Below are 19,470 nucleotides of genomic sequence, written 5' to 3'. Positions count from 1 at the left end.
CAGTTAGTTCCTCATGTGGATTAAAGTAAAATGTCTGAACTGTTGAATAATTGCACCCTCAGGCAGATAACACCAGTGAAATTAAGGTGATTAATCCTTGCTGTGTTAGTGCCATATAGGCCCTAATGCCATATTAAATTATCAACTACAGGCAGGTCTGATATTGCAAATCAATGAACATTTTCAGGTACAAAAAGGATTCCTCTAAGATCAATAAATAGTGGTATTGGCTGCCTCAAATACAAGTTGTCAGAATACCTGATATCCGAAAAGTATGACAGCTCTGTCAATTTGGTATACTGGCCCAGTGGAGTATGGCTCCGGAACAAAGGTATTATGGTTGATTTTACTGTGGTGTCCCTCTCTGAGAAAGCTTTTTGAGTCACAGAACTAATTGCTGCTTTTCATATGTGTGTGTTTTTTTTTTGGGGGGGGGGGGGGGGCAGACAGATGAATGTGGGTACCCAGTTACAAGTTGTGACAGGCCTACACACATAACAATTAGAAGCAAAGATACTAAAACTTTTTAAGCTCAAGTCTTCATATATCTATAAATAATAGAGGGCATGTTTTTGGTATGATCACAGCCCAAAAAAATATAAAATTTACAATAGAACTAGAAAAATAGGGTGGAGTGCCATTCCTGGATGTGTTAGTTAAGATAAGAACAAGTATATCCTTGGGCAATATTGTATGTAGGTAGACAAACCATTTTCAACCTCCACACCTCTACTTATCACCTTGCTTCATAAAGAAAGGGCATGCCGAGGACCACAACTCCTAGGGCTTGAGTGGAGAATAACACCACCTACAAAAAATTTCCCAAAGGAATATGTACTCAGATGAACAAATCAAGCTGGTTTTACACCAAGAAAGCATTATATGTGAAAGAAAGAATAATACACATAGGTTGCAAATATGCCCTATGCTAAATCAGTCTTCCAAAAAGTTGATAGACTTGTGTTTAAACATGATATGGAATGTACACTATCTAATCAAAAGTGACATATCGATCAGGGACATTTCAATCCTTCTAAAACTGCCCATGTTGACTGCTGGTGGTTTGAGAACAACCGCAGCAAAACCAAGTCCAGGCAGGCTGTAAGTACTGATGGATAGGGTGTGTTAAGTATTGCAGAGGGTGGTTGTAAAAAATCATATGCCACCAGCAGTCCAGCTAGCATGATGACTGCTGAGGGAATTAAAAGGAATGAGGCACAGTGATCAAGGAGTTCTCATAAGCCACACTTCTCTGTAGTCAATGATACACAGTGCTTTGAGGTGATATAAAGATTGATGCCCCCAGCAGATGACTGGGAATAACTGGTTTGGAGTGCTGAATCATGCTATATCCTTTGGCAATTTGATGAAATTGTTGGGGTTAGGCAAATACCTATAGAATGTTACTTGCTGTCGTGTGTATCCACAAGAGTGAAGTACGGAGGAGGATGTGTTATTGTATGGGGCTGTTTTTGATCGTTGGGATGCGCCTCTTTATTGCACTTAAGAAAACATTAAATGAGGAAGGATATGAACACATTTTACAGCATTGTGTATTGTGCACAGTAGCTGAATGATTTGGAGATGATGATTATTTGTATTAGCATGACAGTGCACCCTGTGATAAATCAGCATCGCGAGGCAGTTGTTTACGGGCATTAACATTCCAGAAATTGACTGGCTTGCCCAGCGTCCCAACCTGAACCGAATGGAACATCTTTGGAACAAGTTACAATCTTGAATTTGCTCCAGATCCCAGTGTTCGGATTACAACCTCTTCTGGTTTCTGTTCGTGAAGAAGAATGAGCTGCCATTCCTCCACAGACATTCAGGCACTTCATTGGAAATGTTTCCAGCAGAGTTGAAGCTGTCATAAAGGTGAAGGGTGGACTCACCTCATATTAATAAATGCTAAGAAGTGTCTTGATACTGTTGATCACATAGTTTTTTTTTTAATCAAGTAATTTGGTTGTAAACCAAAAATATTACAATATGACACCTTCTGTGTAGCACACTCGGTGGCAAGAAAAAGGCAATGTTTTAGAATATTAATATTTTGTAAGGGATATAAGTCAAGCCCAGGTATGAATGATCTTACAAATGCATATATCTTATAGTGTAGTTGGTAAGAAAAGTTCCCTGACAGCAGGCAGTGCTTTTGACAGCTTTCAGCTGTGAAGTGTAAATAGCTGCAGATGAAAATGGTAGTCACCTTGAGTCCAGTGACAACATTGAGGTGAGGTGTTGCTATGAAGACACATACAAAATCGTGTTTCATGATGAATTGAGGTAGATGTGTGCAGCAACTGTGCCAAGCTCATTGCAACTGTTAGGAATCTGCTTTTGCAGTTGTACACAAAATGTAATTCTATTTTGTACCCATAAAGTAAGCCGTTATTCCAGATGATGATATATGTCACTTTTAAGTTCCCAACATTCTAGTAATTCTACAAATATCAAGAACCAAGTTATTGAGAACTTCACTGTAACACAGAATCTATCTTGTTTGAATGGAGTATAATCAGTGCAACTTGCTAATTTTTTGTCATGCATCCCTTGTTTTGCTCTCCCACTGTTATGGCCATTGTATCATGAACTGTGTGGAAAATGTACATTCCACATGTCACTCACTGGTCTGTATTCCTTTGCCAGATAGGGATCTCCCAAAATGCTGTTCTTAATCTGAATACTCAGTATAGGTGTGGGACATTAAACTCACAATTTGCTGTGTTCATTCCTTAGTCAACAAGATATGTCCACTTAGAGAATCATCTGTTGCATTCATCAGATGAACTGAACAGGTGGTGTGTATCTCTGTAGAGCACACAGTGTTGTGCCACAATAAGAGGAGAGTGACCAGCACCATGATAGTTCAGGAATGGACCATCTGTGCAGAACATCACATTCTAGTGGAGAAATACCATCTGTTTTGCAAATGAAAGAGCGAGTGATGTCTAGAGTCCTCCTGTTGTTGATAAGTGAATTTTCCGTTGTGGCTGGTCCATCAATTTATTGTTACTGAATGGCTGGCTGCTTTTATCCTATGCACTGCTTATAGAATTTTCTGCAGCCTATTATCATTCATTTTAAAAAGAATTTTACAGCATGACAATTGTAGATTGGATATCGCTTCCTCAGAAGCCATTCCAGTACAGTGTGAGAGTTTTTAAGTTGTCTTGGTTGCTGTTTGGTTGTATTGTTCCTATATTTAAAAATTAATAATAGTTTTAGTCTTTTTTTCCCTGGTAGCCGTAAGTACTTTCTGAAGGAGGTTAAGTCGTTTATAATTTCGTTGTCTTTGATGCTGATGTGTCACTTTTATTCACGAGTAATTATTCTCTCTTGCAACGTACATTGTGTAATGTTAAACAGTTATTATTGATATTTGTTTAGGAAATGTTATTTGACACTTAAGTTTATTTGATTCATTTCTTGATAATTCAAACTCTTTGACTCATTTCTTGATTTTCTGTGAAGATTTTCTTCCTTTTTAATTATGAACTACTTCATGTAATTTTCTTTTATTTGTGCAGCACAGTTTCTGCTACTAATTAGATTAGTTGAAAGTAAGGTGCACTTTACTTATTTTGGAAGTTTTACATTTTTTGAGAATTAACTTTTCTACTTTGGGCAGATTATTTGAGTAGTGATTATATGGAAATGTTAAAACTGTTTGCCAGACTGGACTTAAAACCTAGTTCATTGCTACTCACTAGCAGTACACTTACAGTTTCATTGTGCGTTAGTCATCAATTTATTTATTTTTGCATTTTGTTACCACTTTTACAGAGTTGTAGTAGCTGCAATAGTATTATGTGAAATACATTTACGTCCAGTGCATAAAATACTGGTCCAGGTGACATCCTTACAAAAGTGATTATACCATCAAGTTTTTGAAGTAAGCAACTTTCATTTTATAAATGAAAGAATTTGTTTGTTGAATGTCAAAAATAAGGGGAGAAAATAACATATCTTTATAAAAATTAAGCTAAACTCCATCCGAACAGGCCTTGGAAGGTCAACAGTACTGACCGACTGTGGGTGTTTACAGTAACAAAAAATAAGTTTCAAACTTGAAGAAACTTCCTAGAAAAGAAACATTATATTCGGCTCCTGTCTCTCCCCATCTTTCTCTTCTTGCATGTATTAGAATTTTTTGTATGTTGTAACAAATACCCATGGAAGTTCAAAAGTAACTGATATGAATGCTGTTTAGTACACACCACTTGTGTACTGTTGCTGGCACACTAACACATACTACATTGGGGAATGTATGATTTTGAGAAGCTGTACTATGAAAGTCGACTAAAGGTGTCATAAAATAGTGATTAAACAAGCAAGGCTAAGGACCTATGGTAACAATGGAAGTGAACATGGAGTGATGGAGCATTGAAACCACAGATAAAAAGAGCATTACTAAAGCAAAAATCATATAATGTGGTAGATTATATGTTGCCTGAGTAAGTAATTGATGCATAGCAACTAATAGAAAATATAAATATATATCATATCTGTGTGTGCGTGTGTGTGTGTGTTTTTCATGATACAAAGATACAGGTTTCAATATGACAATCTTTTTTACACATTTATCCATATGTCAATTACTAGAAATGTCAACATCAAACTGTCACTAATTTGTTTCATCTTCTTTTTTTTTTATAATTTTTTTCTTTATCTCAAGGCAGAGCTCACTAAAAATATTGCTTATGCATGCTGCAGTTTTTTCTTTTTTTCTTCACATGATTGGTATTCTTACTTTCTTTTAAGTGTTCAGTAGTGGATAAACGTGTGGAGAAGAGGAGGCATCATTGTATGAAACAGTTCCTGAGTATGCCACCATAGTTCCTTGAAGAGAAGCTGGAATTGAGGATGTCATAGTAGTAGAAGCACAACATGAAACAAATATTTATTGACATGTAAAACAACTATTTCTATGAAATTTGATGATAAGTTAGCTACTGTATCCAGTGCATGAAAACAGTCAGTTGTGCTGTAATACAATTGGACTGGTGAGTGCCTACCACCACCATTGAACAGAAACTGATTGACTGACCACAGAGCTTGTCAAACCATTGGGGGTCTTCATATTGAAATATATCATTTTGGATCCATGTTACTTACAGAGATTTCCACTCATCTTCCCACTACAATCTGACACAAGTGGTTCTGCACTCATAGCAGTCATTTTTTAAATTATGATTGCTGGGTGCCAGACTGCCGAAAGGAGACCAAAAATGACCAAATGTACTGACAGAGTTCTCGGCGCGGTCAACCTTTAATTACCGGACAGCAATGTGGTAAACAGAAACAGACGTAAGCACCGGAGTTAAAATACGTGGTCTGGCGGAATAAATAGTAGGATATAAACAAGACATAACTTAGAAACAAACTGACATACTTAATGGATTACTTGATTTCGGAAAACATTACATGAAGGAAATGTGCCCCTAGGGGATCACTTACATTAAAAAGTGCATTATTAATTTTTATTTGCAATGAAAGAACAAAATTAATCAGTATATCTTGAAGTGTGTGGGTGGAAGATAAGTAATATGCTAATAATTTCATGTGGCTCCCTGGGGTAAAAGCAGTGGTTCTGTGCAAACAGATAACTCTTGAGTCCACCAAAACATGGTTGTCCCTGGGACTGAAGCCATAAAGATGTAAACCGATCAGCATCTCAATTGGTGCATGTCTATTTAACATGGCCATGACGGTTAGCGAATGATAATCAGCATGCGAAGATACATGTGGACATCTTGGGCTTCGGTAAAACGGTGATGAGTGATATCAGATAGATAACAGTCCACCACCTGAAACATCAGATTTTGTCTGTTTTTTGTGCTGTTGGTCTGAAATAATGTGTTGTTCTGCCAAAAGTGGAGGCTGTTATTGACTGTTGAGACTTATTAATTCCTCTCAGTTTTTTGGCTGTTCTCTCGTGCCCCCACAGTATGTGTTAGATATCACATGTGTATCTGTTTTAAGAAAAAAGTCTGTTTTGTATCTTCGTGTATAGACAACATGGGCTGTATCCAGCAGAACACCACTGGCAGCCAATGTGCATTATGATGTGAGCTCCAATCACGTTTCAGTTATTCAGAATTTAGCCAGTGTTCAACACAAAGCTGGAACAATGGTAAAAACACAGTCATTACCAACTGGGAAAGTTACAACTTTCTGGTAGGAGAAACAAGGAGGAAATTTTACAGTTGTGGACAAAAGGAGTAGTGGAGTTGGATTTTGAGCATTTTATCTACATTATCCATCCCTGCTCATCTTGTGAATCAAGCTTTAGGCTTACCACTGAACATGATGTTAGAAACTTGCCCCATAACACCTGGAATCCCATTGTCACCATTTTCAGAACATGTAGGCTGTGGCACAACATTGTCAAGACCCTGATGACCACCATCTGCCTGCAGAAACTAGAGGATAAGTTTAAACGATGACTACAGGAGCACAGAAGTGCTGAGATCTGATAAAACAGATGCTACCCAATGACGGATTGGACAGATTAGCAGGCAGCAAAAAGCACTCATCAGAGAGAACAAGCCTTTCCATGGCGAGGGTGGTCTTGGGTGTGAGGAACAAGAAAAGGTGGAAGTAATGGCTGAAGAGCTAAGGGTCACAATTCGGAACGAAGGAAGGAAGGAAGGGAGGAGAATGATTGGGTTTAACATCCTGTCGGCATCGAAGCCATTAGAGATGAAGCACAAGCTCAGATTGTGTCAAGAATGGGGAAGGATGATGGCCATGTCCTTGTGAAGGAACCATCCAGACATTTGCCTGGAGTGATTTGGGGAAATCACAAAAACCTAAATCTGTGTGGCTGGGTTGGAGTTTGAACAGTTGTCCTCCCAAATGAAAGTCCAGTGTCATAATTCTAAAGTCACATCATTGGTGACAGTGAATGTTACTGGCAGGAAATGACAGCATTGGATGAGTGACTCAGATATGGAAAAACAAGTCCAACAACAGAGTTCAGGTTTGTTAACAAGCCTACAGTCTTGAATCCTAATAATGTGTCAAGGTAATCACAAATTCCCTGACCCTGACTGATTTGTACATCTGTCCTCCAGCCACCATAACCTCTCTTGTGAAGCATTTGCTGTTTTTGGCTGAAACTGTCCTACTTCTCTTCAGCATGGAAAACAGTGCAAGTTATGATCCTTCCTAAATTTAACAAAAACCTACTACTCATTGAATACTACTATCCTATTTAAGAGATCTCAACAAACTCTGTGAGTGAATAGTTCTTACCTGTCCCCAGCACCGTTCCTGCCCTCTGAAAATAACTCGGGGGGGGGGGGGGGGAATTCTGATGTATGAGTACTTAGGTTTCTGCAACGAGCATTCCAAACTCCAGCTATCACTGTGATGGGTTGATCATGTCCATATTGTCAGGGTGAAGGGAGACGACAGGATCAGTATTTCTAATATTGATAAAGTTTTTGACTACATCTCTCTGATGGCCTCATCTACTTGGATGTCCTGAGCACATAATCTGGATTAATGATTCCACCCTTACAAAGCAGCAGTTCCTTGTAAGTGTTGGTTCCATCCAATTGAGGTTGGACTACCACAAGATATTGGGTTAGGCTGTAAACAGTACTGTGTTTACATGAATGACATACCTAAACAGATTGACAGTGATATTGCACTCTATGCAACTGATACTGTTGTCTGTAAGAGCTGTTGCAGTCTCTTCATCGCTTGATAATTACAGCAGTGCTTGGACAAAATTAACCAGTGGTGCAGTATTCAGAAAATTAACCTATATATTTCATGAACAAGTACAGACTCCCTAACTCTCATTGGTGGCAGGGATTTGTCTTGCTGTCATTTGGTGACATAATTTGGCCTTGGAATAGATGGACGTCTTACTTTGAACAATAACATAGTTAATCATAATTATGTAGAATGAGTAATTTTACATTCACATTACTCATTCATATGTAAATAGGGCTACATGCTAAGTTTTCAATGGTGTTTGTCTTAATACTATTGTGAGTCATTAGTTGCTACCCATCACCTATTGAACATTACAAAAATAGAAATTCTTTTACAGAATAGTAGGAGTTGTCAAGGAGAAACTTTTGCAGTTGGTTTTCAGATTTAACTTGGCTGTCTGCCTTTTTTTTAATCATTGGCTTAATTATTAAAAAATTTGCTGGCAGCATTGTGCACTCCTTTTTGTGCTAAAGACAACCCTAATGTGTAGTAATGAAAGTCATTTTTTTTCCCTTGTGGAATTGTAGTTATGTACATTGTTCTTTCTGAACTGCAGTAGATCGTTTACAGCTAATTTTGTGGGGAATAAATATATTCTGAGACAAAATGCCTAATTCCTTAAATAGATGTCTACAAGGTGATTGTAGGTGGGCACTATATATTATTCTTACAGGACATTTTTGAGCAATGAACACTTTCTTTCAAGGGGTGGCGGTACCCGAGATTATTATTCCATATGAGATTATTGAGCGCAACTACACTTGTGGGACCGAGCGAGGTGGCGCAGTGGTTAGCACACTGGACTCGCATTCGGGAGGACGACGGTTCAATCTCGTCTCCAGCCATCCTGATTTAGGTTTTCCGTGATTTCCCTAAATCGTTTCAGGCAAATGCCGGGATGGTTCCTTTGAAAGGGCATGGCCGATTTCCTTCCCCATCCTTCCCTAACCCGAGATTGCGCTCCGTCTCTAATCACCTCGTTGTCGACGGGACGTTAAACAACACTAACCTACACTTGCGGATTTGTGCCTCCTGAAGATTTGCAGTGATTTCAAAGTGCAAATTGAAATTATGGAAAAAATAAATGCCTAATTCACATGAAACCCATTAAATCTAACCATTTAAAGGAAAAATAACTCAGCTACCATACACAAAGTTTTTCAAAAGAAGGGTTTATCATAACTTGGAAGTTCACTTTTGATATATGCTCCCGATTCACCAACATTTCACTGTAGTATGAAAACGGCTCCTGTTTTGTACATTTGCTTTCAGCATAACATTTCACAACTTCTACATTTCATGATGTGAAAAGTTGTTTTCCCACTAAATTATGAAGGAAATTGTATCTCTTCAGAATATCTACACAGCTGGCACCTGTCATTCTACAGGTCATTATTACAATCCTATGCTTGAAACAGAAACCTAGGGCTGTTAACACAGTTTTGAATGGATCTGTCCATAAGAGTTGTTAGCTTACTTTAAATGTACAGTCCAGGGTGTTTGTTTTTTCCTTCACCCCTGTCTGAAGTATTTGTCTCACCGTGTTTTTCGGCAGTTTACTAGTTTCACCACAAATAATTTGTTTTCCGCATTCTTTTAATCTGTTAAAACCAGTCAATAGAAAACAGTTTTGAATGTGGAAGGCTATAAAAAAATTCTTTAAATTAGGAAATTTGAGGTAGTAATCTGATGGTGGGGATGAATTACTATTACCTAGCATTGTGAGGTAATTTTGAGGTGGACGATCTTTCAGTGTTTTGCACAGGACTTGTGTGTTAGCATCTAGAACCACCTTTCGAATGGAGTGCCCTGCCATTAGAGTAATTTAATTGATGAAACACAGAATACCTAAATAAGGATGGCAGGTCAGGGATCTGAATCCTGCTTCTTCTGAAAGTGAATATAGCACTTCACAATCTTATCCCTTCCTGCCAGTTATCCAACATGCCTCATCTGGACTAGTGTGGTCCTTCTCTAATTCTGCGGAGAACCAATCATACCCTTATTGGCTATCCTATTATGATGGGGTTGCTGCTCCTAAGGGCCTGCCTGGCCTTATTTGATGCATAGGTAATCACATGACAACTAATGCCTTTATGACTGGCCACTGAAATGTGGCACAATACTATCTTGAGCAGAATATACTTTCATTTTGTGTATTTATATATGCTTTCAGCATGGAATATCGCAGCTGGTAGAAACTTTCAAAGTTGTGGAAATCGGGTTTTGTACCTCCCCACTGTTTTTTAACTAGAATTGAATTTTCATAGATTGATTCGACCACACAACTGACTGTGCAGTTTACATAATCCTTCAGATATCTTGTGGTACTCTTTAAAATTGTCTCTCTCTGTAACTGAGTGATCAGCATGGCTGGCTGCCTTGCAGATAACCTGCGTTCAATTCTTGGCACTGCCAGGGATTTATCTGTGATGGGAGTATTGGGAAGGGTCTACTTAGCCTCAGAATGCGAAATGAGAAACTACTGGAATGAGAAGTAGTGGCACCAGATGTGCTAAACTGACAATGACAGGGAGAGCAGTGTGCTGGCTCTTATCCCTCCATATCGCATCAATATGATGTCATTGACTGTGGGTGACATGGTGTTCAGCCGGTTGGTCCCAATTGGCTCATTTGTGGCAAGAATGGTGGCACTTACTCTTTAAAATTCTGAGATTCCAAGCTAAACATCACCCTTTAAATTCTCAATTGGCACCTCATTTGGTGTGCATGATATTGAGCTTCACCCAAAGGCATGTCAGATTTTTCTCTAGTTTATTTTATTTCTAATGTGAGAGCAGTCATTTCACCAAACATTTGACCATTCTGTTGTAATCTTTTTCGTATTTTTCAAATTTAGTTCTTCGAATACTTCTCCAGTGACTAGCAATTGGAAATCTTTATTAACCAAAAGAATCTGTTTTTTGATTGTGGTTCCATTTTTGTCAGAATTGGGCATCTCTGATGTAACGTTGTTGGAGCCCTTCCATGTTTTCTGGGTATATTAGGTGGCTGGTCATGCTTGTGCACGTCAGATGATGCGTGAGACATTCTGTAGGTGTAAGAAGAACCCTGACCACTAGCAGGCTGTTGCCAGCTTTTAACTGTGAGACACTAATGGCTGTTAGCCATAAATAGAGCTGTGACAACACTGAGGTGTTACCATAGAAACTTTTACAAAATCACTTTCCTAATGTCTTCTGTCCTTGAAATGAAATGTCCTTAATATAGTACTTGGTGCAAAGAAAACCATTTTGACACTTAAATACCACACCAGTGCAAATTTGTATGTGCAAAATGACTAGACCATGAAGAGATGTAGTTTTTACTCTTCATTTACTTAGAAACTGCAGTAGTTTGTGAAATATTCAATTTTTTCTTAAATCACTAAGTTTTTTAATTACTCGGATATTCTCAAGGAATAAAAGCTTTTTTTGCAAAACTACACCTCATGTTGGTCAGTTTGATGTTATCCATTTCCCACTCATTGTTTGACTATGAAAAATCGAACAAAAATTCTCCCTCAAACCACTGTTTAATTTTTTCTTAATTTCCCTCATTACTTGCAAGCATTTAAACCCTTTTTCGCCAATTTCTTTGCCGGTCGATTTCATTCCCCATTTATCCATTTCCCACTCATTGTTTGGTTGTGAAGATTTGGACAAGAATTCATAGTGTAATTTTCCTTCAAGCACTTCATTTTTTCCTTTGTTTTTCTACACATGTTGGTGAATTTGATACCCCATTTGTCCATTTCTCACTGTTCGTTTGGCTATGAAAATTTTAACAAAAACTTATTGCACAATTTAGAGGGAGTTGGGTTTTTGTTACTCTCAACCAGTAATAACTGTTGTTGCCATATAACCATCACTTTCAATATAATGACTCATTCCATGGATGATGTCAGTGAACCACACTTAAAATAAAATTGGTCAGTGGACGAACAGCCTTTCCAGGAATGATATTTGACCATGAGAGTAGGAAATATGTAATTTATAATTAACACATTGTTATGTAGTTGATCAAATCCTTAATTTTATAACACAGTCTTACAAGTAAGTGCATGATATACTACTTTTCAACATAAATGCACTGATTGATAGCAGTCAGTTTTGCTGGTCTCTGTTATTCATTTGTGTTCTCCTCTTGAAGAACACAGAGAAAATATTATATGGACTTCTCATAAATCACCTGCACTATCATATAAGTAACTATAGATAACTCTAAAAGTTTTGAAGCTGGATTGTTTTTAGGTGTGCTGGTTTTAGATGCTTCATGCTGAAGGAATGGTTGAATGAATAAGTAAATGATTGCATTATACTAACCAGAATACTAAGAAAATTACTGGAAATCATTGAAAACTTAATTGATAATCCAAATTTAAAACAGGAGAAAACCAGGTGCTGTTTTGTCACATTCTTCCATTTCCATGGTTCAAACATAATGTCCCCATTAACAGGCAAATGATCAGCACAGTATTGTGAACTTAGTAAATCTGTCCTGACAAATTCATAATTACTTTAGAGAAAGTATCAACAGATTTGAATTATTTCATGCAGTTTGTTAATGAAATGCAATAAAACTTCAGAATCTGTTTTGGTGTGCTGTCATCCCAGGTAAGATAATAACTACCATTAGAGAGACCTACTTCCAGCCAGTTTTTTAAATTTAACGTGGAGCAAAGTAGATGGAGAAAAAAGAAAGAAGGAACTTAATGTCATCTTAGAAAAGTTGATCTTGTATATTAGTTCAGAGTAATTATTTCTTATTTCATTTCAATTACAGGTCTTGCTGAGTGACTCGGGCTTATATCGCCATGTTGGTTTCATCAGCAACATGCATACACAAGCATTTCAGGGTGATGAACCTGTCATTCCAAGGCAGGTGACAGATGCATATGTATTTACTCATATGTTCAAGTATAGATTTACTGAAAAAACAGACATTGTTGATTTTGATGTTATATGTGGAGATTTCAATGCTGATAACATGTCTCCAGGTAAAAGTTTACTGTACACTATTAGACATTTCTCAGTCAGATTTATGTTCTGCTCTATGTTTTGGTTTTGTTTTGAAATTATCATCAGATTATTATAGTACCAGGAACAGACATTTGATTTTAATGTTTTTATGGTTGTAGAAATGTTCTTCTAGACCGTAAATACTTTAGGATTAAAGGAGACCACTCAGCAAAAACAGAAGCATTGAATTGTTGGTAAACACACACAAAAGAAGGAAAACTTGCTAGCTGTCGGAGAGCTAGAGTGCAAACACCCCCCCCCCCCCCCGCTCCCCCCCCCCACACACACTAATGCACATGTGTGCGTGTATATTCATGTACTCTAGCTCGTCAAAGGATATCTCTGAAAGCTAGCAAGTCTTCCATTCTCCATCTTTTGTGTGTAGCTATTGAGGATTGTATGCTTCTGCTGTTTGATGGTAGTTTAATAGTATAGACAATAACAGGAAGATTGCTAAAATATGATGATAATGTATGCAGAGGACTTCTTTTGGATAGTAGAGTACCAGACTTGGAAGAAAATGAAGTAATTAAAATGAGAAATTTTTGGTTTGCTTGTGTAGTTGCGAAAAGATGTTGATGGAATTGCAAAACAGAAGCACATACAGAAATTTTATAAGAAACATAATTACAAAATACCAAATATTGTTCAAAATATACACAAGTTTTATTTATTAATCAGTGTGTATTTATACTTATTTTAAATCCATTCTTATTTTGCTATAAAAATGATCAGCTTTTGGAAAACCAGTTGACAAAAAAGGAAAGGATGAAAAAAGCATAATGACATGTCTTCATTTATTTAGTAAAATCTGCTGACAGTATTAAAATATCAAGTTCCTTGGTAAAAATCAGGCAATGGAAACTCCAGGTAGGAGTATGAATAATGTAGCAAAAGACAGATTGCTACTTACCATACAGAAGACATATCAAATTGCAGACAGGCACAACTAAAAGACACTTACATAAAGCTTTTGGCCACAGCCTTCATCAGCAAAAAAAACACACACACACACACACACACACACACACACACACACACACACACAAAACCGCCCTCCAGCATCTTGGGCCGGAAGTTTTTTGGTAGTCAGTTTCGATATGAAAGATAGTGCCATTGGATCAGGCCACACCAACTCAGGTGCTTCATGAACACCAGCCAGCACCGGCAAAAGCACCAGTGCTCTACTGTACTGCCAGTGGGGTGAGGGAGGCACACACACCACTGTTGCGGCAGTGGCAGGAGAGGAACGTGTTGTTTGTTGAACAGGGCTGGGCAAATCAGCACTTGCCAGGCGGCATGCCAGTATTAAAACAAATTATAATAATAATAACAATGATGATAATAACAGTTTTGTGTACAGACAGGATGAATAGTTTCATTGCTCTCCTTATTTTGCACTAATTTACAACATTCTTTGTTTATCTTTAGCATGACTTTGAAGCCCGTAATTTTCCAATATTTGGAATAATTGTTATTGCAATTGCAATTCGAAGTATAGTTTCCAATGAAGCATCAGACAAACTTGCCCATGTTTTTGTTTTGTTAATCTTCATAATTGAAAACATTTGTTCACAAACAAATGTTGTTCTGAACATAGCAACACATTTAAGGTCAAGGGCATGAAACCTCAGGAATTCTTGTTGATCAATGCCTTTATGAAATGAAATCAAATCACCTTTGTAATGGTTCAGATCTGCCAACATTGAATAGCACTGTAGTTTTTTCAGCTCAACATGGAGACTTGGTGGGGCACCCTCTGGATGCACCAAAAAAGGTGTCATAAAAAATTTGAGTACAGGTTTTACTAGTTTTATTTCTTTGAACCTATCTTCAAATTCCTTATGCAATGACTGTACCGCTTTTGTGTGATCATTGATGTGTTCATAAGTATCTAATTCAAGGATATTAGAGAGGGAAAATTGCCCAAATTTCCTCTTTGAAGCTGACTTTTAAAATGCAAAAGCTGCAATTTGAAACTTTCAATACAGTCACACATAGTGCCAATTAATTTATTTTTCCCTTGTTGTTTGATATTTAAATCATGTAAATACCCCATGATGTCTTTCATGAAAGTGAGGTCAGTGATCCATTGCTCATCATTCAAGTCTGACTGTGGACAGACTTTCATATCAGTGAACACAGCTATTTCTGGTCTCAAATCAAAAAAGACTGAGATTAGAGCAGCTTAATCATTGTGTGACACAGTAAAAAGGAACGTCTTTGTGAATTGATTCAAGATCCTCCAAAAATTCCTGCTTTGCTTTCTACTCTAAAAGGCAGTGTATTGCCAAAATTGGGGGAAGCCTAGGTAGTGCACTTTTTTTTTCATACACTCTACAAAACTTACCCCTTCCAACAACATTTCAGGGGCCCCATCAATCGCAGTGCTGTAAAGGCACTCAAGTAACAACTGCATGTATTTCAGAACCACCTCTATAGCCAGGAAAATATCTTCCCTGGTTGTAACACTTTTCAAAGAAATGACATCCAATAGTTCGCTGGCAACAATGAAACCTTTTTCGTCATATCTTACTATGAAAATTGCAAGGTGAGCTGTGCTGTGATTATTAGTGCTCTCATCGAGGGCAATGGAGTACTCTAAGAAGTTACGACATTTATTGGGCAGGTGCTCCTTTAATTCCACAACAATTTCATGCACTCTTTGAGAAATTGTATGTTCAGACAAGCTTAGCATCTCAAATAGGGCCACTGCAGATGAACATATTACTTCTGATCACTCTTTTTACAAATTAGCCATTCGTAAAAGGTCTTCCACTTTATGCAATTTTCAGTGCAACAGATATAGCTTGCTCAAACTGTGCTTTCCGATGTTCAGTTCAGAAGCCTGTGGAACAACAGCAATAATTAACTTTAAAATCTTACCATAGAAAACAGTCTCATAATTTAGTTTAACAAAAATATCTAAAGAGAAGTAGCACAAGTTTCTATAAGTACAATTGCAAAAAGGTATATTTTTGTTTTTCTTTTAGAATGCACAGTATAAACAAGGCTTACCTCTTCAGATCGTGGCAGTTCTGATTTTAATTTAATAATCAGTTTACTTCTGTCCAACAATCCCCTTGTGTGTTTTGGAATGTATATTTTTGTAGTGACAGCACACTGTTGATGCTTTGATATTTACTGTAGCGATATGCTCCAAGGACTGTGCGAGGGCGAGCATTTTCTCCGTCACACACAGGCTGCTACAGCCTCTACATGGGAGGAAAGAGGGGAGGGAACGGCAAAGCACTGGTGCTGCTAGGCACGGCTGTGGTGCCACTAGGCGCCGCGACACGGAGGCGCACAAGCACCGAGTGCTTGAGTTGGTGTGGCCTACGTTAGATTGTGAAACAACAGCAGTATTACACAACAAGAGAAACAACTCAGTTTTTTTCTCAAAATTCATGATGCTTCTGTTATCTGTACAACATTACTTGACTACGGTACTGTAAGAATTAAAAAAATGTTAATTTGTTTCAGCTGATGAGGATTTTCAATATCATGTCATTTTCAAAGAATATTGTGACGTATGTGTGGAAAAACCAGGCAAAGATCATGATTGGGCTATAGGGACAGAAATGAGGCAAATGACAATGCACTCTGAGGAACTTTCAGATCCTGAAATATTTAAGGAGATTCTAGCTGATGACTCAGAACGAAGGAGGTTTCTTCTCGATGCTGATGTCATAGTAAGTGTTCCTGCTGCATGCTTTAGTATAGGATTTAATGTACCAAATGTTCAGTGTTTACTTTGACACCAGTTGGATCTATCTCTTACTGCTACTTTGACAACGACTATTACAATAGATAATTTTATGTCTCAGTTGTAATTGCAGAGATTGCTATATCAATAAAACTGAATTCAAGTCATCTTTTAAGAAGAGAATCTTGACTGATATGATATACACTATTCTCAAAATGTCCTATCTTGTGATAAATTTCTTCTATTGTTTGTTCTTTGTTGCACACTTTAGCTGTTAATGTTTGCATAGTAGCGAGGTAAGAAACACTGTGTTCAATTCTAGTACTGTTAATAGGAACAGAATACTTATAATGTAGCTTTGTTTATTTCTCATAAACTGAAAAGCAAACATTTCAGTAGATCATTGTTCTTCAAATAATAAGGGTTGTGACTTTGCACCACGTGAACCATTAATGCACATTTACAGAGGACAATATATTACTGTGACTTGTTGCCATAGGGGGTGGTGTAAAAGTTGCTGCAGTACGAGTAAATATTGATGAAATATGTCAAATTCAGAGAGAGCTGGTAGTTGCAGGTAGCTGCCAAGGGATTGCCAATGTTGTCCACATGAGCTGCAGGATGTTTCATGTATCCGAGCCAAACCAACCTCTGTAAAAGCAACTGCTAAGGGAAATCAGATACCTGATTAGTTAGTCAGGGTATTGTTTGTAAGGTCTCTGGAGGCAAAGCTATCAGTATATTTGTATAACTCCTGTTTCCTACTGTTATTGCAGTACCTAAGGAGCCTTGGCTGTTTGGGGAGGAACTATTTGATGTGAGCTTACATTGTTCAATCACATGCCTCTGTGAGGAGGAAATGTCAGCATTGGTGTGACGATTTGAGGGAATGTGCAATAAGACAACACTACAGCTGAGTGTGCAGTGTTACACTGCAAGGGCGCTACGACTGTTCTAAAATTTCTTAAGGTGAAGAGATGTTTCGCTCGGCACTGGCTCATTGTATTTACAACCATAAGGAATTAGTAGTGCTATGAGAGAGGCTTCACCAGACACAGCAAACATTGGTGGAAACCAGCAGTAAACTATTACAGCTCCTCTTATTTATCAGTAACTCTATGCAATGTTTTGGGTGGAATAAGATTGACAGTCTAACAATCAGGACTATGGAAATTAAAGCAGAGATATCAGTTAATAGACGGAGGAAGTAGTTTGCTAGTCTACAGAAGAACATGTCGGTAGCTTCAGTTGGGGATAGTTCTCAAACTATTATCAACCTGCCTGATAAAGATTTGGCTGAAGTAGAAATTTCTGTTCTAGCCAAAGGAGGCAAGTTTGCTGTGGTGTGTGTAAAAGTATCCATGGAAGATATTACAGCAAATGTTGAGGCAGGAATCTGTCAGTTTCCTCAGCAGTCAGCTGATGTAATTAGGATGGAAACAACTAGGATTTTACGTACACGTGAGCCACCTAACAGTAATTTGCTGTGGGCATAAATGAAGGCGCCGAGTGATATCAATGCAGATAAAAACATTATCATTCGTGCTGCAGACAAGGGTAATACCATAATCCTGTTTAGAAGTAGGGACAGTCGTGAAAAGTTCAATAATATTTTGTATCACACCAATTATAAAAAAAAAAAACTTCAGGGGGATCTGACTATGAAGATTTTGAAAATCACTGATCAGTTGGTGAAAGCATCTCCACTCTCCTCTGATGACAAGAAGCTATTCTGCAAAATGTGAGCATACCTGCCTAGGCTCTTTGGATTACCCAAGGTGCACAAACCACAGATTCCTTTGAGGCCTGTTGTGAGTGCTATAGGGTATCCTACCCATGAATTCGCTAGACACCTTGCCTCATTGCTGCAACATTGGTGGAACTGATAGTCATATTAAAAATTTGTATCATTTTATAGACAAATTAAAAGAAATGCACATGGGGCAAGGTGATATCCTTGTTAGTTTTGACGTTGTGTCTTTATTTTTCCAGCAGATATTGTGGAGTTATTTAGTCACTGCGTCACCAAGACCTACTTTCAATCCAATAATGATTTTTGTGAACAGATTGACAGGGTGGCTATGAGCAGTCCTCTTAGTCCAGCTGTTGCCAATTTATTTATGGAGAACTTTGAACAACAGGCATTGCAGATTGCCAGGAAAGGACCAGGCAGGTAGTACCACTGGTATTTCTGTAGTATGGACACGTGGTGCAGGGGAATTGAATGCCTTTCTGATGCATCTCAACAGTATCAATCCGAAAATACAATTTACTATGGAGACGGACTATTATGGCCAACCAAATATCTTGGATGTGTCTGTTATCAAGAGAGTGAAGGAGTCGTTGGGCCATAGAGTGTACAGAAAAGCCACATGTGCTGACCATTATCTGCATAAAGATTCAAATTAGCACCCAAAACAAAAAAGAGAGGTGATTAAAACCTTGGTAGATAGGTTGCACTAAATTTGTGAATAAACTTACATACAAGATGAGCTTGAACATGTTTGGTTGATGATCAGGAAGAAAGGTTATTCTGACAAGGAGACAGATAGAGCACTGCACCCTAGGGAAAGAATCAGGATATTATAAGGAACAACAGCTGCTCAAAGGGAAAATTTTCCTTCTGTTCATCAGTATGATTACAGATCACATTGGGAAAGTGTTGAGCAAATACAATGTGGAAACTTCCTTCAGGCCCACCAGGAAGATAAAAGAATGTTTAAGATCAGCAAAAAATATTCTACATTCTTTGACTACACTGGGTGTTTATAAAATTTCTTGTATTTGTGAGCTGGTTTATATTAATACCACAAAAAGAAGTGTTGACACCAGTCTCATTGTACAGAAGTGGAACTGCTGCCTGGAACATATGGATAAATTAGCCATAGTAGAACATGTTTACCAGGAGGGTGATGATGAAATAAAGTTCACTGGGAGGAGTGTCATATTGAAAACATCTCATTATCAAGCGCATATTTATAGAGAGGCAATCAAGATTAATAAACACCA

At 37.8% G+C, this 19,470-nt stretch overlaps 1 protein-coding gene across 1 annotated transcript in view; it reads left to right on the top strand.

Annotated features, from left to right (window-relative positions):
- LOC126199119 (sphingomyelin phosphodiesterase 3-like) overlaps positions 1-19,470 on the top strand; it is a 59,859-nt gene that overhangs the window by 24,478 nt on the left and 15,911 nt on the right. The window contains exons 3-4 of the mRNA XM_049935875.1: positions 12,520-12,733; positions 16,239-16,447. Of these exons, the coding sequence (XP_049791832.1) occupies positions 12,520-12,733; positions 16,239-16,447 (423 nt within the window). The remainder of the gene's footprint in view (positions 1-12,519; positions 12,734-16,238; positions 16,448-19,470) is intronic.

This window comes from Schistocerca nitens, chromosome 8 (genome assembly GCF_023898315.1).
Source record: "Schistocerca nitens isolate TAMUIC-IGC-003100 chromosome 8, iqSchNite1.1, whole genome shotgun sequence".
Classification (NCBI taxonomy): domain Eukaryota; kingdom Metazoa; phylum Arthropoda; class Insecta; order Orthoptera; family Acrididae; genus Schistocerca; species Schistocerca nitens.
The sequence above is the reverse complement of the archived record's forward strand: the minus strand, read 5'-3'. Positions and strand labels throughout refer to the sequence as shown.